The sequence below is a fragment of the Papaver somniferum genome, chromosome 8, assembly GCF_003573695.1.
Source record: "Papaver somniferum cultivar HN1 chromosome 8, ASM357369v1, whole genome shotgun sequence".
NCBI classification, from domain to species: domain Eukaryota; kingdom Viridiplantae; phylum Streptophyta; class Magnoliopsida; order Ranunculales; family Papaveraceae; genus Papaver; species Papaver somniferum.
This window is the reverse complement of record NC_039365.1, coordinates 64763394-64785048: the sequence shown is the minus strand read 5'-3', so window position 1 is coordinate 64785048 and position 21655 is coordinate 64763394. Positions and strand designations below refer to the sequence as shown.

General features: G+C 35.4%; 2 protein-coding genes across 2 annotated transcripts; both read right to left on the bottom strand.

Moving 5' to 3' along the window:
- Nucleotides 1-8740: 8740 nt before the first annotated feature.
- Nucleotides 8741-9595, bottom strand: LOC113305633. The gene is made up of 2 exons (XM_026554648.1): nucleotides 9152-9595; nucleotides 8741-9004 (listed from the first exon to the last, which is right to left on the bottom strand). The coding sequence occupies exons 1-2, from the start codon at nucleotides 9593-9595 to the stop codon at nucleotides 8741-8743; spliced, it is 708 nt and encodes a 235-aa protein (XP_026410433.1).
- Nucleotides 9596-9633: 38 nt separating this feature from the next.
- Nucleotides 9634-10695, bottom strand: LOC113305632. The gene is made up of 2 exons (XM_026554647.1): nucleotides 10249-10695; nucleotides 9634-9999 (listed from the first exon to the last, which is right to left on the bottom strand). Exons 1-2 carry the CDS (start codon nucleotides 10693-10695, stop codon nucleotides 9634-9636), a joined length of 813 nt encoding a protein of 270 aa, XP_026410432.1.
- Between the last annotated feature and the right edge of the window lie 10960 nt (nucleotides 10696-21655).

Below are 21655 nucleotides of genomic sequence, written 5' to 3'. Positions count from 1 at the left end.
ACCTATTTACAATTTCACTAGTTGTAGTGATTATAACGTCAGAATTTCGAAAACTTGCTCGTTCCCTCAAACCAGCAAAGACGAGCAAAATTCATTATTCAAGATCATGAATTGATTTACATAAAATCATGAACAACCCACGTGAATTTTAACATCCACTGGTTTTTCAAAAACTAGACAGACGTCCATTCTACAATTGTGAAAGCTCACATACAAACATTATTTCACCATGTATAATGGTCTACTTTCAACAGTTGTTCAAAATCAAAACATGATTTTACAAAATATATAAATATTTAACGTGAAACTCACGTAAATTTGAAAAATATATCTATATATTTTTTGCTCCCTTGCACGAGCATCTGTCTTCGAAGCGAGAGTATATTTTCAAAGATTTATGAAAGCTCGAAGATAAAAAAAATTCATGAAAGCTCCTAAACAAAATTTTACTAACAGACGCACGTCTATTAAAAAAAAAACTTTTCTCTCGTACGAGCATCCACCTTTGAAACGAGAGTTTATTTCACTTTGTGAAATCTCACATATTTAAAAAACTAAAATTTTGGTTTTCGTGAAAGCTCATAGACAAAATTTTATATCATCAGACTGAGGTCTATTTTGTTTGTTCCTTAAACTAACAAACGAACGAGCGTCTGTTCCTAAAACAAGGATTTCTTTTCTTGGGCCCGGACCCATGAATCCTAAATCAACCAAGGTTCGATCACCGAATCAGCAGTGCTACACCAATTTGCGCTCGATGCTCTATCATGCTACTGGGATCTTCGTTCAAGCCATGGTTCGTTCGTGCAATTGAAAATCCGGTAACATTCTATCTCACGACTAAGTTCAATTACTTATTTCGTCCGTAACTAAAAATCACCATTCCGTGCTGACTGAGGAACATGAATGTCCTTCACTAAGCAGGGGACTTAATGTCAGAGTTTGTCCTTCACTAAGCAGGTGTATTTTTGATAAAGGGTAAAATCATAACCTTACATATCCCTGATCCAGCAGTCAGACGAATATTTAGAGTTATCTCTCATTAAAGCGTGAAAGATCATGCCACACCTCTTATCGAGCATATTGCCTCTCAGAATATCTTCAAAAGTCTCTGATCGAGTATATTACTTCTCAGAGTATATATATGCAGTCTCTCGGCTGAGACCACAACATATTCCATTAACTGAGCAATTTCAGTAATCACTTCTGTAAAGAATCGAAATGATTGGACGGCTCCTAGATGTATTACTCACTAGTATAGAGAACTACGTCTTCAGGATGTCGCAATGTTCCCTGACTTTACAGAATAAACATTCAAATCGAGCGTTCTGCTCCAACTAGCTCATACCTCGATTTTCGAATAATTATAATGCTCCTAGACAACATGCCTGCTAGTATAGAGCTATCAATTAATTATTTCTAGTCGCAAGATTCGTCAATTGAATTCCTAGAAAATATTCTACGTTCTGTATAATATTTCGTTACTTCAATTTATGGCTTTTTCCAGCAGAATTCCATGGGTTAGTAATAAATATTCAACGTACGGGCATCTGGGCCAACATCGAGTAAGCCCCAAGAAAATGGTGCAAATGTATTCAACAATAAATGCACTAACGAGCACCTGAATGCACGAACGAACATTCAATAACACGAAGGAACGATCAAACCATGGAGAAAATAATAAATAATAAAATACTTAAAGGAGGCGTCTAAAGGGACCCAACCGACCATCCGGCTGGTCATGACGCCGTGGTCGTTCCCACGCTTTTCCCTTTATTTTATCATATTTTATTATTTTTCCTTGATCCCATGAAAATCCCTTCAATTTATGAAACTCCTTCGTTTCATGGTATTTCCTTCACATCAAGGAAATTTTACAAAAATTGCATAAAATTAGAAAAGGTGTCACGGGACCGTGGTCACTAGCCGGCCGTCCATGCCCTAGCCGTGACCGGTCCCACACCTTGTAATTCCTTATTTTATTAATTATTTCCATCATCTCATGAAAACTCCTTAATCCTATGAAACTCCTTCGTTTCATGGTATTTCCTTCACATTAAGGAAATTGTACAAAAATTACATAAAATTAGGAAAGGTGTCACGGGACCGTGGTCACTAGCCGGACGACCATGCCCTAGCCGTGACCGGTCCCACACCTTGTAATTCCTTATTTTATTAATTATTTCTATCATCTCATGGAAACTCCTTAATTTCATGATATTTCCTTCAAATCATGAAAATAATATAAAATTAGGGGAGACTCACGGGACCGGGCCCTAGCCGGCCGACCATGCCCAAGCTGTTCCCACACACCCTTATTTTATTATTATTAATATTATTTGTTTCCATCATATCATGGAAACTCCTTTACTTCAAGGAAACTCCTTGATTTTAACAAACTCCTTGATTTCATGATATTTCCCTAAAATCATGAAAATAACCTTACTATAATAAAGAAAAGTTTGAGCTACTAGCTTCTTTGAAAGTGCATTAGATTTTTGAAATGTAGGACCAACATTCACAGTCAGCAGTCTCTTTCATTAGAACTGTTCACTCAATATAAGTTGTAGGTCGGATGCTAAAACTACTTTAGCTTACATTAGAAAATTATTCAGTACAAACCTTTTTTCGATTCATTTATGGAACCCGTTTCTGGTGGAGTTTTTCCTACGATTGTGGACGTAGATGACTTCTACCGACTGATAGAGTACTACCGTACTACCATTGACGTGTGAATGCTCTTAAAAATTATATCATCTGGATCTGAAAAATGATACCAAATTATATGCAGAGAGTTTAAAATACTGAAGAGTGAAGATCGAGAAGAACCAGGTAGTAGGTGGCGTTTGTTACAGTGTGGTTTGGTGAAATATGGTGGATTTTTTTGCCTATGTAGAAAGTGGCTTGAGAGTACCCTGTTGAGGGTCAATACCAAGTCCTTGTGGGTTTTCATTTGGAACTTAGAAATTCTTATTTTTCTTTTCTACAGACTAAAATATCTACCTTGGAAGTTCGCGGAGGCAAGCGCATCGCGCGTGCGATTTCACAAGTATAAATTTAGTAAAAGTGTCATGGGACCGGGCTCATTGGCCGGCCGGCCGGCCATGCCTTGGCCATAGCCGGTCCCGCACTTCATGATCCCTTCATTTTATTATTATTTCCTTCATCTTATGAAGTTTCCTCAGTTTCAGCAAAATCCTTGATTTCTTCATATTTTCTCAAAATGTTGCTCAAACGCACATCAGGAAATATCAAAATTCTCAGGACTGAGACACGAACACTTTGGTGATGTGAGCATATTACCTTGAACGACCAAGGTTGGCTATTTAGATTGCAAGGAGCCGGTCCCATGCATTTTCACAGTTTGACCTAATTTGCACAATTGCACACATTAGGTCCAAAACTCTTCAAAACAACTTGGAACTTCATCAAATGATCGTCAGTCGATCCCGTGACCAATCAGGGCCGGTTTCATGACCCCTTGGTCGGTCCTTCATATCTTCATAATTTATTAGGTTTTATCACCTAAGGTTCAGTCGAACATTATTCGAATAAATGATTAAACCAGCATTTAATCATCTTTTCACCAACTGGTCTTCAAGAGACTTTGGTATTTTGCTCACTTGAGCATATGGATGTTACATGTTCGATTAATCATCCCATGTAGCCGGTCCCTCCTTTACTCCATGGTTGATTTTAAATGAATCATGAACTGATCAGCAATTGATCGAAATTAGGGTTTCGAATCCAAGGTTCATGACTCCAGATTCAAACGCTAATAATTTTATGTTGATCCCGTGATTAACATCTTAATTATTATACTCGGTTCAATTTCCAGTATTTTAAATTAATATTTTATTTGGTCCTGCTACCAATAATTCATCAAACGAACAATATTTGTTCAAATGAGCAATATTTTCTCAGACTAAGGAATATTGGTTCAACTATCAATATTCAAAAATCCATCGAATGAGCAATGTTTTCTCACTTTAACTATCAACATTTACTCGAGAATTATACCTATGTCTCAACAGACACGTTCAATTTATGAGTCTCAGAACATTTGCAAATCATGTTCGAATCAGCAATACAAGGACTCATCGTCCCACGAAGTCAGCAACGGACTAAATAAATACACGTCTTCTTTGCAGACTCCACAATCACGAGACATCAATCATGTCACATGGGAGGATATTAACTAAGGTTTTGGTCTGGCGGTCTACGGCACGTGTGTTTACCCACGATGAGAATGTGAGAAAGTCATGCAATCAGTTGAAGGAGTTAGCAAAGTAGTGGGTATAAAATCATCCAAGTCTCCGCACGATGAGCAATTGATTTTAACACGATTTCCACTTCCCCAATATTTGACTCCAGCAATTGTCACACTTCATGGGATCAAGGTGTTTACAATTCTACCAATATAAATAAGTCTCTGAATCATGATTGAAACAACAGACAATTCTTGATAGACAGTCTTTTGTCTACACGAACTCATCGTCTTAGCAATTACTCTCAACTGAGTAAACTCAATCATTAAGAAACTATTTTCACGCAGAATACACTACACACTTACAATCTTTGATCACCATTGATCTCACACATTTCTCAGCTTCCCTCTTACAGATCGACCCATTCTCTCTTGTGACAGAATTGACTCTGAAACGGCCATTGTCTTGGTTTAGGCCGGAGTCCTGCAGATTGATCTCTCGAACTTAAAGCACCCCCTTCTTGCAGTGCATCTGTGTGAGGTTGAGCATTTTCTCGGTTCAAGGAGACTCCTCTGCACGGCCATCTCCTCAATCCCGTAAAAACCAGCAAATCATTTTCCGCCATCTACAGTCAATCAAATCAATCGAAAACACAAGATAAACCGCAATTATCTAGTTTCCCACCAACTGTACTAATAGAGCTTCTCAATCCCAAAGAAGACTTTAAAAATGAGCGGCCGTAAGATTTTTCGCCTAATTAGGTTACTCTCCTCTCCGAATAGGCGGCTTCACCAGTAACAACACAACCGAGGAAGTTTGCTGTCACGAAGGATTAGTTTGCTAGAAATGCAAACTTCAAGTATTTATAGACAAGGAAATTTGGACACCAAGGAATATCCAAAAACGAAAATATTCTCAAGATATGCAATATATTCCAAATTCGGTTTCCATAATTCCTGGAAATGCTTTGTCCAAAATAATGACCGGAAATCTCTTTGGAAAATCTTCAACTAGTAAATGCACATTACTAATTATCATTTTCCTAAAATAAAATTAAAAACCTTAAATAAAAGATTCTTAACTTATTTATGTTTCGATCCTGGGATTCTCTTCCTTTAGCTATTAAGGAATAACTTTGAACAATTAAAGATAAGCGTTACTACGCATGTTTAAAGATAAGCCTTACTTTGTAAGTCTTCTTTCATACTTACAACCTTGAAACCGATTTTCCACACTTCCAAACAAGTTTTGATTTGGTTCATTTGACTTTCAAGAACTATATGATTGATCAAGAACACTCAATCACAAATCATGGGTTTAACGGTTCTATCAAACCAAGTTTCGGTTCTACCTCCATGTGAGTATTGTGCATAGTTACACTAGCTTTCAAAAATTCAGTTGACTAGGTACTAGGATCGGTTCACCACATATATATGGTATCTAACTTGAATTTGTTGCACATGTCCATAGGATCGGTTCCCCTTTGCCTAAAAACGTGTTGCACATGTCCATAGGATCGGTCCCCCTTTATGCTAAACCATGTTGCACCTCATACAAGGATCGATTCCCATTTTTGATGTGTTACACTTCTTACTAGGATCGGTTCCCCTTTACCCAGAGTCGGTCATACACAAAATCACAAAATCGATCATACCATCTCAGGTGATTACTTAAGATCGGTTTCACTAATAAAAGTCATACCAATACATAAGTCAGGCCTTTGTGAATAGTTTTACCAAGAATACAAACAAGTCATGAGCGGTTATACGAATCACACATATTGGTTATTCACAAGATATGCAATGAATAACAATACCAATAACGCCCGGCGATTTCCTTTTCGATTCACAAAAAAATATTATGAATTTACTTCCTAAAAACACATGTAAAACATTGTTTCCTAGGATGAAATCCTCACCTCATACCCATACATAATCATAATAGCATTTAAACGATTATGTCGACGTCTTATCTACAAAGTTTAATGGTTAAGCAATAAACCTGGTATTGTATTCCTTAATACTATTTCTATCTAGAGTTTTCATGCTTCGCAGTTTTGTTTTTGATATGCACGACTTGATAGATACGTTAGGAAATGAAACAGTTCAAGTCAAATATCACCAACCTCGAGTGGAAGGATGATGTTGTCGTTGTAATGTTTAAGCACCATGTTCTTTTCCTTTAGTAATACCAATCAATATAAAATCAATGCCAATATCACTTGTTTACTCCATATATTTCTCCCCCTTTTTGTCACAAAATGACAAAGAAACGAAAAAATAAAGGACAAACCGAAAAGAGTCTTGCAAATCTGAAAATAGACTTGCAACCTATATAGTTAAGCACGAGGGTTCCACACACCATTTCTGGTAACCAATATAAAAACCGAAACTACAAAGTAAGTTGTTTTGATATGTTATCAAGGAAACAATTGCCAGAAGCAATTTTCCCTAATATTTTGTTTGCTCAATCAATGTAAATTTTATTAACTATGATTAAAACAAAAGAGTTACAAAAAACATTTGAAGGTTATTTTACAAAAGAGAATCTACTAACAGATTCCATAGTAAGCTTGAATTGGAGATTCTAGTCTAATAGAACTACAATGTAGTAATTTACAATGCCCATACTCAGATTACTACCTTCTTTTGCCATTGATCAGCAGAGAAGTCTATTTCTCTGTAACTATTTGCAAACTCTATGCTTCTGATGCTGTCAGTTATTATATTCCATCTAGCAGTAATGAACCATGGCAAGTTGTTATGTTGAAAGGCAAGAATAGCAACTTTTGAGTCAGATTGAAAAACTACCTCCCTGTGAGAGTTTTGCAGAACCCATTCACCTGTATATATGATAGCCATCAGTTCTGCAAAGTAGTTAGTAGCAATACCAAGGCCTCCATCAGCAGCTATCAAAATTCACCATTTCTACCACTTCTTGCTACAAAACCATATCCAGTTGACCCAGGATTTTCTTTACTAGAACCATCACAACATATAATAATTTTAGGAAGCTCAGGGAGTGAAAAGAAAATTTCTTTAATGTTGCAGGTGCAAGTTTGTCTATATTTGATACCAAAGAAGCTTAGTATTTGAAGGTCATATGCTTCATTTTTCATTTTACCCTTAAATCTATGTTCACACTCTCCTGTCAGAAAAATGATCTTATTCTTTATAAGTTCATCTCTTTCAGATTCTTCCCCAAACACCAATCTATTCCTTATGAACCAGATCTCTCTGAGAATGACAAAAGCTGCTGCTATCCACAGTTCATGGATTACTGAACTCTTGTGTTTTACCATTCTTCGTATCTTGAAAAGAAGTTGGGGTCTTGAATTTAAAGACATCACAAATCCAACACCATATTTTAAGACTGTAAGAACAATTCCACAAAACATGATCTAAGTCTTCTTCTTCTTGTTTGCATAAATAACATCTAGAAGCCAGATGAAAACCTTTTGTTTTGAGTTTCAAGTCAGTTGCACAGATACCTCTAGATATTTTCAACACATTACTGGCAATTGTAGGATGTGCACATGCTTTCCAAATTTTTTTTATAAATATTGAAAACAGGGTATTTACCTCTGATGCAATTAGCTACAGATGCAACTATGAATTTTTCGGATATTGTGCCACTCCATATTAGTCTGTCCTTTCTACCATATATCACTGGCATATCTTGAGTATTGAAGTATTTTAGCATCTCAGAAGAAATATTCCATTCATTGTTGATGATAAGAGAGCTAACTTTCAAATTTTGATGAAGATGTATGTAAGCATCTCCTGGAAATAGGTTGCACAAAGCTTTGTCTTTGATCCATGTGCCATTCCACACAGAAATATTTTCACCATCTCCCACCACCCATCTTGAATTGGCAGTAATGTCATTCATAACCCATTTGATACCTCGCCATATGGAAGATTGTTTATGATAAGTGATCCATTCAACATTTTTCATTTTAAACTTTGCTTGAAAAACCAGAGCCCATTCTTCATTTATATTTTGAATCTTCCAAGCAAGCTTCATTAATAGTGCTATATTGATTACTTTCAAACTTCTAATTCCCAGGCCGCCTTCTTCCAATGGAACACGGACTTTTTCCCATTTTAAGGTGACAAGTTTACTTGTACTTGGATCACCTGTCCAAAGAAAATTTCTTACGATTCTTTCACATTTCCTGATCACCCTCTTTGGCCATTTATAAACAGACATGTTGTAGATGGGAACACTGCTAAGAACTGTTTTCACTAATATCAGTCTTTCTTGAAATGCAAGCATTCTCCCCTTCCATCCTGCTAGGTATCCTTGAATTTTCTCCACCACTCCCCATACATGATTTGTTTTTACTCTGCCATGAAATAACATCACACCTACGTACTTGTCTGGAAATTTTGTTAATTGCATTTGACAATCTCCATCTATTGTTTCTTTTCTGATTTGAGTTGTTCCCCTCACAAAGAATTTTCTATTGGATACACTTACTATTTGGCCAGAAGATTGTTGATATTCAGCTAATGTATGCATTAATCTCCTTACATTATTTTATCTCCATTGCAGAATAAAAACATGTCATCTGCAAAAAAAATGTGAGTAGGACATATCCCATTTCTGTTAACCATTGGAAGCAATTTTTTCTCTGCCACAATTTGAGATAAAGCTTTACTTAAAACATCCTCAGCAATAACGAAGATAAATGGAGATAGTGGGTCTCCCTGTATTAATCCCCTTTCTACAGAGAAATAACCAGCTGGTCCTCCATTAATCATAATAGAAATTCTAGATGATCTAAATAACTCCTTTAGCCAACAAATACATTTCTCAGAGAATCCTAGTTTTTGCATCACTGTGAATAAGAATTCCCAACTTATAGAGTCAAAAGCTTGTGCAATATCAAATTTCATCCCCACATTTCCACCTCTTATGTTAATTTAAATTTCATTTACCATCTCAGATGCTAGAACTATTTGTTCTTGAATAGAATTATCTTTAATAAAAGCTCCATGTTGAGGTGAAATGATTTTGCTCAACAAGTTACTGATTCTCATAGTGAGAATCTTTGTAAAAATTTTGAAAAAGAAATTGAAAAGTCCAATTGGTCTAAACTGATTTGCTTTTTTAGCATTTTGTGTTTTAGGGATTAATACCAAGAAGTTGGAGTTCAGACCATTGGGAATGTAACATCTCTTCCAACAGTATTGTATGGCAGCTATCACATCCTTTCCAATAATTTCCCAGCAGTTTCTGTAAAACCATCCACCAAATCCATCTGGTCCTGGAGCACTGTCAGGATCAAGATCAAAAGTAGCAGCTTTAATCTCACTTGCACATGGAATTGAGTCTATAAAAGTTCTGTCACCTTGTAAAAGAACTTCTGGAACTGCTCTCATTATACTGCTAGAATTTGAACATCTTTATGCTGGAACTTTTATGCATAGTGCTTCACTAGAATCTCAGATATTTCTCTATGAGTGGCAAGAATATTTTCATTTTCATCTTCAAGCTCAGTGATATAATTTTGAGTTTGCCTTATCTTCATGGTGGTGTGAAAAAATCTTGTATTTCCTGCTCCTTCTTTCAACCATTTAGTTCTTGATTTTTGCAAGAGAATTGCATTTTGCTGACTTGTTAAAAAGTTTTGTACCCCCCTTGCAGTAACCAGATTGTTTAACAATTTTGTGTCTTCTGGATTGTTGTCTGATGCTAATGTTGCATGTAATACATCTTGTTCAACCTGAATGAGCTTAGCATTAACATCTCCAAATACATCCCAATTCCATTTCTTTAGAATTAACTTCAGATTTTTAAATTTGTTCATGAAAATGAAAATGGGAGTTCCAGATATTTCTTTATTCCACTCATCACTGACTATCTTTAAAAAATCCTTGTGGGTTAACCAAAACTTTAAAGCTCTGAATGGAGCATTTTGAGGCTTAGGAATTGAATTGTGAGCTCCACGAAGAGGATTGTGATCTGAGGTTCCCCTGGTTCCCACTTTGTATTCTCAATTTGGATAAATCTCCAACCATTTATCATTATATACTGCTCTATCTAAATTGCAAAGAATCCTTTTTGCTCCTGCTCTGTTATTGCACCAAGAGAAAACCAATCCTGATTTAGGTACATTTATTAGACCACATGAGTCGAGACAATGAACGAAATCTAACATTGAAGTTCTGAGAGGAATTCTGCCACTTTTATTTTCATCAATACTAAAAACCACATTAAAGTCTCCAATGACTAGCAATGGGAGATTATAAGATCTGATTGATTCTAATTCTTGCCATAATTCCCTTCTATCTAAAGATAGATTTGCTCCATGAATCCCTGTCACCATTACTTCACCAACTTTGACTGTAATTGCTTGTTTTGTTGTAGATATCACCAGTGGATCAGAGATGGAAGCACTCCAACATAACCAAATATTACCTTTTCTCTCATCACTACTATTATGAATAATCTTGCATTTCATACCAATAAGCCTCAACATTTTTGCATATTTTTGAAGTAGCACTAACTTTTGGTTCAACTAACCAAGCTAATGAAGGTCTAAAATTTTTAATTAAATTCTGAAGTTTATCTTTGGCTTTAAGTCTCCTTAAGCCTCTGATGTTCCAGAAAACAACTCTCATTTGGAAGAAAGAGTTGAGGGAGTAGGACCCCTCTTCCCAGAATCATTTTTACTAACATTCTTTGCAGCTTGTCTTCTTGTAGTGACCACAGGCTTGCTTTGATGAGAAACTACAACTTTTGGAACCTCTAAAACGATTTCTTTACTTTCTACAGGAGGAATAACATTCACAAAAGTACTTTGAGAAGTAGATCCTATCTCAATCATTTTTACCACATCCAAAGGAGGAAATTCTTCATGAGAGTTTATCAAAACTTCATCAGAATTTTTAAGAACTTCAAATCTACCAGATGGTATTTCACCTTCTTCCAGTTGGTCTACAGTATGAATTAAGGAAGCATTTTCTCCACCTGAGCTTGGAATACTATCTGATGTTGACACAGGATTACATATATCAAAACTTATTAGCAGATCAGTGTCTTCTTTATTCTTGTTTTTTCTTCTGTATCTATTAGTCACATTTGAATTAGTTCCATTTCCCCTTCCTTTTGAGTTGTTTCTTTCCTTTTTGCTCTACACTCAGCCACATAATGCCCTATAACATTGTAGTGATTAAAGAATTTTGGAGTTTTTGGAATTTGAACCCTTTGTAAAAAAACCTCCATATTTAGTTTTCACCCAAACTTTCTCAGGTAGAGCTTTGTTGAGATCAAGTTCTAGCAACACACTAGCATGATATCCAATTTTCCTTTGAAGAGTAATATCATCTACCTTCACCGGTCTTCCAATTGCTCTACTAATATCCATAATGATTTTCTCCTTCCAGTATTCAATACTTAAACCTGGAAGATGACACCAAACAAAATCTGGTGAAGATTTTTGATTCTCTGGTTTGAAATTAGGCTCCCAGTTTCGAATCTTAAGACCTTGCTTCTCAACTTCCCAATATTGAGACCAAATGAATGTTTATCATCCTTATTATCAAGTTTAATCACAAAGAATCCTTTACCTAGAGGTATTAGTTGACAACTTCCCTTAAGCACCCATTGACTTATGAGTGATTTCTCAGCAGTTTCTAAAGAAATTTTCAAAAAATCCAGACGACCAATAAGACTGAATTTCCATTCATTTAAACAATCATCAAGGTCTTCATCAGACGCTCAGAAGAATTCGAAGAAAAAATTCTAGATCTAAACTGATTATCCATCAATTTTGATGGTTTTTCAACCAGAGGATCTAATTCAGACATATTTATGATAAGAAGAAAAAACTATATAAAAATCAACACCTATCATTAGATTCAGGTGCAAAAATCACCTGAGATTTCTTGGATTACTCACTGAAAATTGAAAATTCGAGGATGAAAGTCAACTGAGTTTTTCACCGATTCTCAGAGCGTCTCTCTCCTCAACTCAGAGCGCCGATTCCAACCCTCTTTAGTTTAGCAAACCAAAAATCAACTAAGCACCTTAGTTCCTTTGATAAACCGATTGTAAAAATACAATCGCTTGTTCGATAAGACCAAAATAAAGATAACTCTATTTTTCTCATCAGGCTCTAATTATCCATATAACTTAGACCTTTAAGTTTTAAACAAGACAAGTACTATGTTAGTTAAATAGTATTTCTTGTTAAGGCATTCAATTAGACTTGAATAACCGAAACCTCCACTTTGATAAGTCTAACTAGGTTAAGATTTAACTTAGTTTCTGTTATTCGGAATCGAATTTGACTAAACAATTCATTCCGTAAACCTTATCTTTCGTTAAGCCATAAACAATTCATACAAACCAAATAAATCAACTTGCATAATTATCCACCTCAACCGGAAACAATTGAAACAACATAGACATTATAGCACCGCAATTGCACCGAAATTTTGTAAGCCTAAACAATTGATACCACACAATAAAGCAAGATAACAATAGTTTTTCTTAACCGGAAACAATTGAATCACACAGACATCCATACAGACACCATGGAATAAACATCATTTGTACTGAAATTTTATTAAGTAAAAGCAATAAATATATGAAATAAAATCAAGCTTTTCTTAACACAGGAAAACAATTAAATAACAAGATTTTTACCTCAAATTTCGCATCATCTTCTCCAATATGTTTGCATCTTCTTCCAGGGAGAATTGATATCTAAATATCATTATGTTGTCATCCTTATGCAAAACAAAAGAATAACAACAACCAACCTTTACTAGAGAAAGGTTGAAAACCGGTTTTTAACTATTTCAAGCAAAAGTTGAAAACACCCGAAACACGTATACTTTTATGCTAAACCAAAACCGATTCAACATATTGTGACTTTTTCACATATTGTTTCTACCAGAACCCCTCATGATCCTTTGATAAATCCTACCAATATGGGCTACAACTTAATCCTGCTAAATCAAAAAGTCACCCAAACCATAAGGGTTCACAATATTATGAGATCGAATATCAATGTAATAAAACTGAAATCAAAAATCCCATAAACATCCATAACAATAATAAAGTATTCAAGCACATGCTATGTAAATCAAAAACTACCACCAGAAAAATTATAAATCAAATAATTTTATTCATAATAGTTTTATTCATAATAGACCAAATACAATCATTGAAGGAAATCAAAAAATTATGTCTATTTTCCTGAACAAGAGATTAAACTTATTCATCTTTGTTATCCTCTGTTTCCATGATTTCATCAAGGTTTTCTTTAAAAATTTCAAGATTGGTAGAGTGAAAACTAATCATTTGAAGATCACGAAATTCTCTATAAGATGCCAAGCAAACAACATGATAAATAATTTCCTTTTGGGCAACAGATGATAATTCCTTCAGAAGTTCATTTCTTCCTATCAGTTCAATAACTCGTTCACAAAAGCTTGTAGCCCTTACTTCAGTAAGAGAGGGCATGATCTGATATGAGCACAAATCAGAACAGATCTCAAATCTTCCTTTATTAGAGGAATCCAAAACACTTTCCACTTCCTGGATACAGTATTCTCCCACAAATTCACTGTATGATCTCTTCTTCTCAGTGAAAAGGATTATATGAATTTTTCTAGTTAATAGATCATGAAATCTACATAAGTATATCAAATCAGATATAACATTCTTTAGGTCTTTCATTATTGAAAGTCATGAAAAATTCGAATAAGAATTCGGTTCTTATAAGATTTTAACCACTTATAAAAAGAAACTTTTTATACTGACATTTTTCGGTAATTTTTCTCAAAAAGGAATAACTGAAATTACCCATTTTAAACAAATTTCTGCAACACCAGAGTGCTCGGGTAGAGAGAAATCTGTTCTTATGTAACAGTGCATTAATTTTGATTGTTCTTCCTATTCCACATCTTGAGATAAGATATGTCATCATATTCGAAGAATGGTTCAAAGTATTTCCTTTTATAGAATGAGAGACAAACCTTGTCCGCTTAAAATAATTTTTATTATTATCCTTTCTAAATGATTTTGGTATATACTGGGTAAACCAGGAATCAGTATAATAGTCCTTTACTCTGTTTGTTAAGAGTTGAGGAACAAGGTTTATTTTTCCCAACTCTTTTGAAATAAAACGGAGAGCATTTTGCATTTTACGTATCTTTGACATCTTCTGAACATGTTTTTTGCTACCACAAGAGTAACAACATTTGATTTTATAAGAGTTATAATGATGGTTGTTACCTGTTTGTGCAAGATTGTTGAAAACTCCTTTGTTTTTCTTTCCTTTTCGTGGCTTCAATTTCTTCCTCTCTCCATGAGCTTTCCTCTTCTGGTTTGAATGATCATCAATCATTTGTTTGTCCCTACTAGTTTTTCCACTGCTTTGTTGAGCATTTTCTTTTAGAGAATCCTCAGATTGAGTATACACAGATTTGACAAACTTTAATTCAAAGTTGGGAACAACAGTACTACTGCCTTCATATCCTAAGTCACGTGTGTCACCATGACTTTTATCTATTTCCAACAAGGAAGATAAGTTGGTTGAGCTTTCATTAAGTTTTCTCACCATAGATATTTCCTCTTTTAATAACGTATTTTCATCAAGAGTAGAGTTAAGAGTTTCCTCTAAACATTTTATGTTTGAAAGAAGATTTTTTTTTCTTGAAGCACTCTTGTTGAGAGTTCATTTTTACTTTAGAGTCATCAAGCTCCTTTTCCAGAAGACAACATTTTTTTCGAGATTTTTCCAGATCCTTTTCACAAGCTTCTACCTGATGACGTTCAATATTCATCCCTTTTTCGTAGTCACAAACTTGTTGTGTAATTTCTTCTTTTAGCAATTTATGCTCTTCATAGAGATGTTCAAACTTTAATGTTAAATCTCGTTCTCTTTCAAATGTTGAAAGAAGTTCATTAGAGCAAAAAAGAAATTGTTTACTTAATTTCTTTAGTTCAGAAGTTTTCACACTTGATCTTTCATTAGAAATCTCAAGAGTAGAACTCAAAAATGTCTCATTAGAGATCTCATCAATTGAGAAATTCGAGATTGAAGAACAATCTCCTATTGAGCACATATCTTGTGATACGTTAATTGAGCCTTTCTTTAGTTTTCGTTCTCACTTAACTTTGCTTTGGTCCATATCTTATAGGTTCGATCGCACCAAACATAGATTGTTAGACTTCTCATGTTTGCCTGCTCTGATACCAATTGAAAAGGCGAGGGTACCCAAATATACCTCAAGCTAAAACTTTTCCTACCTATAAGTCCTTTCTCCGAAAGTGATTGTGTATGGACTGAGTCGAGACAATGCAACTAATCGGTTCACACTTTGTGTGATCGTCTCCGGATACGAGATCGAGACAATACAACAACGAAGTATGTTTACTTGATAAAAAAGGTTCGGACTTAACCAAACACAATAGGATTGCTATCAAGTAAATAAGAATTAAAGTTTGTGTAATTTACTTTAGTTATAATAAAACAATTATAATGCGGAAAATAAAAGTAAATGACACATCAAGATTTTGTTAACGAGGAAACCGCAAATGCAGAAAAACCCCGGGACCTTTTCCAGAATTGAATACTCTCAGGATTAAGCCGCTACACAAAATTAAACCAACTTCGTATAGTTGAGACCAAGCAACTAAACTTATAGTTCACCTAGTTCCGTCTAAATTCCCACGCCTCCAACTTATGAATAAGTCACCTACTTGGAACAATTCCTTTGTTTGTATTCCAAACACTAAAGGAACAACAAATGTGTTTGGTAGCAATTCTCTTCAACAAAGAAATGTGATTTCGACAAAGGCTCTTCTGTTTATCTCAATAAACTCCTTCGTCAGGTTCTTAGATCTATCTTATTCTTAACTACCAAAGGTAATTGTTAAGATTTTGCAATCAATACTTTTAATCACAAAGAATTGTATTGATGCCGATCTACACAACTAATCAATCCAATCTACCACAAGGATAAACCGATTATAGTTGGATCCTCTACACCGAAACAAGTATTGTGCACACCAAAGATTATGAACCCCAAATCAGAAATCTTCAATATCTTCTTAGATCTTTAATAAACGCCTGCACACAATAACTTGAATATCTTGTGATCAATCACGCACAGAACGGAGTCTGTTAAAAATTGATTATCACAAGACGTCTTTAGATCTACAAACAGTCTAAAGATCCCTGTCGAAACTTCGATCTAGTTTGAGTGAATCTTATATCAGAAGAGAAGATTCTCAAACATAAACAAACTAGGTGCAATCAAAGTTCAACCACCGTTAGTGAATCAAATCAATTGAAAACACAATATAAACCGCAATTATCTAGTTTCCCACCAACGATACTAATAGATCTTCTCAATCCTAAAGAAGACTTTAAACTGAGCGGCCGTAAAAGATTTCGCCTAATTAGGTTACTCTCCTCTCCGAATAGGCGGCTTCACCAGTAACAACACAACCGAGGGAGTTTGCTGTCATGAAGAATTAGTTTGCTAGAAATGAAAACTTCAAGTATTTATAGACAAGGAAGTTTGGACACCAAGGAATTTCCAAAACCGAAAATATTCTCAAGATATGCAATATATTCCAAATTCGGTTTCCATAATTCCTGGAAATGTTGTGTCCAAAATAATGACCGAAAATCTCTTTGAAAAATCTTCAACTAGTAAATACACATTACTAATTCTCATTTTCCTAAAATAAAATTAAAAACCTTAAATAAAAGATTCTTAACTTATTTATGTTTCGATCCTGGGATTCTCTTCCTTTAGCTATCAAGGAATAACTTTGAACAATTAAAGATAAGCGTTACTGCACATGTTCAAAGTATGTCGACATCCTCACTTTGTAAGTCCTCTTTCATACTTACAACCTTGAAACCGATTTGCCACACTTCCAAACAAGTTTTAAATTGGTTCATCTCACTTTCAAGAACTATGTGATTGACACTCAATCACAAATCATGGGTTTAACGGTTCTACCAAAACAAGTTTCGGTTTTACCTCCATGTGAGTATTGTGCATAGTCACACTAGCTTTCCAAAATTCGGTTGACTAGGTACTAGGATCGGTTCCCCGCATATATATATGGTATCTAACTTGAATGTGTTGCACATGTCCATAGGATCGGTTCCCCTTTGCCTAAAAACGTGTTGCACATGTCCATAGGATTGGTTCCCCTTTCTTCTAAACCATGTTGCACCTCATACAAGGATCGATTCCCCTTTGTGATTTGTTGCAACCTCTTACTAGGATCGGTTCCCCTTTACCCAGAGTCGCTCATACAAAAAATCACAAACTCAATCGTACCATCTCAGGTGATTACTTAAGATCAGTGCCACTAATAAAAGTCATACCAATACATAAGTCAGGCCTTTGTGAATAGTTTTACCAAGAACACAAACAAGTCATGAGCGGTTATACTAATCACACATATTGGTTGTTCATAAGATATGCAATGAATAACAATACCAATAATGCCTGGCGATTTCCTTTTCGATTCACAAAACAAGTTTATGAATTTACTTCCTTAAAACACATGTAAAACATTGTTTCCTAGGATGAAATCCTCACCTCATACCCATACATAATCACAATAGCATTTAAACGATTATGTCGATATCTTATCTACAAAGTTTAATGGTTAAGCAATAAACCTCATATTGTATCCTTAATACTATGTCTAAGAGTGTTCATGCTTCGCAGTTTTGTTTTCAATATGCATGACTTGAAAGATACGTTAGGTAATGAAATAGTTCAAGTCAAATATCACTAACCTCAAGTGGAAGGATGATGTTGTCGTTGTAGCTTCTTACTTCTTCACTTCTTCAAGTCTTCGCAATACTTCTAATGTAATACTTTCAAGCTAACCTATACGAAGTTGACTCTAGTACATAATCAAGCGACTCTTTAAATGAGTTTTGATTCACTAAAATATGACAACCAAACTTTACATACCAACGCTTGGTGGGTTCAACCAAGATATGCTCTAACACAATTCATCTTGGAGCTTGAGTTTCAATACAATATGACGATAGGCTTATGCACTTATCAGATTTTTATATATTTTTCAAATTCCTTGCGGAATATAGACATATCAAGGTCTACTACTTCAGATGTCGGGTCAGGTAGACAGACATGTACAGTTTTCTCCCTAAACTAAAAACCACCATCAACATGTTGCACAAGAACCAGACCGACCAACCGAGCTGAAATCGGCTAATTTTAAACCGAACCTAGTCGAACCGTTCATCTGACGGTCATTAACAGTTTCAAAAGTCTTAACTGTTAGATCTACAGCTCGGTCCACAGTTTATACCCCTAAATCGACCGAGCCAAACCGATAAACCGTTTGTAGTATAAACCATTGATTTCATAATTTTTTTTATTAATCCAGGCCCTCTATTTTACCACATATATATATAACCTATCATAAACCCTAAAATGAGCGGCACTCACCGACTTTCTTTTTCTTCGCACTCACTGACTCTCTTTTTCTCCGCACTACCTTTCAATCTCTTTTCTTTTTCTTTTTCTTTTTTTCTTCTTCTTTACTGTTAGGGTCCCACCATTGGTTTGGTGTGGCTTAATTAGGTAGTTTATAAGTCAATGGGATCCCTCAACTTGTAGACCGGTTTTAGAGTTGAGTTCTACCCATGGGAAGATGGGCCTATGACGAGTTGGGGTCGGTACCCTAACATTTTGTGTCATAGCCAACCACCACGACCCATGCCCGCTCCACGGAAGGGGTTACCTATATTACGGATTAAGGTGTGGGTGCGCCTATGTATAGGCATAGTTGTGACCCCATTGAATACTGGTAATCGAGTGGAGCCTCCATAAGGAAAGGGCTACCGTCGGGCCAGTGTCGATAGAGTGGGCCAATAAGGACGTTGGGTCAGGAAGCGTGGTGGGATGTTGGGACCCTAGTCCCACATTGGTTATATGGGGATTAATTGGGTTTTTTAGAATTCAATGGGATCCCTCAACTTTTATACCGGTTTTAGAGTTGAGTTCTACCCATGGGATGATGATGAGTTGGAATTGGTATTCTAACACGCCACCACTCCCCATCACATCCAGCACCACAATCACCGTTTTATTCTTTTCCTTCTTCAATTATTTCTTTTTCTTCTTCATGTTTCCCAACATCAACAACGTCTGCACCACCACCTGTTATACCAACAACACCTGCTACACCACCATCATCAGCACCACCACCTTTTGATTGGGGAAAAATGAGAGTTCCATTGTTTGAATACTACAATTTTAGGGTTCCTAGAAAATTGTTCTTTTTTTTTATTTTGCATTGTTTTCTAATTACTTTGATGAACTTATGTTCTTTGAGGAGATGGATTTGAACTTCTTTGAGGAGATGATATTGATTTCCTTTGTGTTGATTTAGGGTTGTTAAAAAAATAGTGTTTTCTTTTTACTGTGTTTTTTGATTGGATAGATTAATCTATGTGTTGGGTTTGATCGAGGAATGAAATTGAGATATAAATTGATTGATGAATCTCTGTATGGTTTTTTTGAGGAGATAAATTGAGTAAACTGATTAAGGAGATGAAATTAAAATATAAATTTCTCCGTGTTGAATTGAATCTGCTGATTTGGATAGAAATCGGCTGGAAAACCATAACCGACCGTGCCGACTCGTATCGGTTTGGAACCGAATCGACTCCAACACAGTTCGGTTACAGTTTGAAATATATGAACCGATTTATCTGCAGTTCGGTCGGCGGTTCCTGAAAACCGGACCGACCGACCGTTGTGCCGACCTTGCCAGAATTACCTTCCATATGATATTCCTCATTCTAGACAAACCATTTATCTTCCATTGATGGACCACACCCTGTACAGATTGCAGAAGATACCTATAACTAATGTTACCCACATTTAGAAGCATAAAAGACCATATTCTCTTGAGAACACACAACTTAGTAAGAGATAATGAATGGAGTCATCTGAATCCAGCCAAAAACAACATACATTGGACATATTCATTCATTTTCTCATTGGATTGCCTATTGCTGATCTTGTTAAGGTAGTTAAAAAAAATTAATAATATGAAATTATGATCAAGTCTTTCACGAATGATGATGGAATTTGATTAAAAGAGAGTAAACTAGCATTACATTTAATTTATTTTAATTTTGCAAACCAATATGAATCATTTATGGTGTGTCCAACCAGGATCCACAAAGTGTCCAATATCAATTTTGATTGGACACATGATGTGGCATGTGTATCGCGTGTCATGTCCGATACGATTACATCATTTTTCTGGGTGTCTCCTTGCAACCTAGGATTAAACAAGTAAAATTTATTATGAATCGAGCAAAGAAGAAGAGACTCGTACTTTTGGTATGCTCCCTGACGGGCCTAGTATTTTTCTTTGGGTTGGGTTGGAATATCATTGATCGGCAAGGCCTCCGAAGGGTATGAATTTATTTTATCAATGTGAGCAATTGCAATTCACTTATAGAATATTGTATGGATAACCAAATTAAGATTTAAACAAAAAAAAGGGTCTGAGTTTGCACTAGTAACCTTCTAATTTTTTTAATATTTTAAGTTTTAATTCTGTCGACAGTCGACTAACTTAAATTTTTATTAAACTTGATTCTACTTTAACACAAATAAGCTAGTGAGCTTGGTCAATTTCGACCAAAAGAGTGTATTTGGACGCCACCAAGGGAGGGGAACTGTTGCTTTGTTATGATGGTGCTGCTAGAGGAACCCGGATGTTGTTGGAGCTGAAGTAGTATCTAGAGATGTTGATTGTGTTGTATTGGGTGATATTTCTATTGAGCTTGGCATAACTACAAACTACTCAGCCAAGACATATGGGATAATTGTTGGTCTTGAACGGGCAGTTAAATATGGTATACGTCAGGTTTTGATTCAGACTGATTCTATGTATGTTGTTGAAGCCTTTTCAAGTGATACAGTACCATGGTTTGTTACACCTCGTTTATTGGCTATTAGAGACTTAGCACTCTATTCGTTTTGAGCACATTTGTAAAGAATCTAATTTCGCTTCAGATTCAATGGCATAAAGAGGTTTTCTACTTGGTGCTGGTGAAGGGATAAATTATGAAGGGAGACCCTCTTTTCTCAACTCCGTAGAATTTCAAAAAAAAAAAAAAAAAAAATTGTTGAAAGAAACGATTTTAATTAGAAGATTACTCTGGCAGACATAGTGCATGTCGAGAATAATGTTTTACAAAAGCATCAGTGTCATGATATAACTGACTTAACTCAAACCTTACGGAGTTAGAGTAATAGTTTGCGGTTATTTCCTGCAGTTTTTGCAACCACTCCTGCCTTAGGGAATTACAATCAAACATACGGAAATAAGAAATATAATCTACATAATCATCTAGTAGAACATTGTTGAACTGGTACTGGTGATTGCTCCATTTCTTC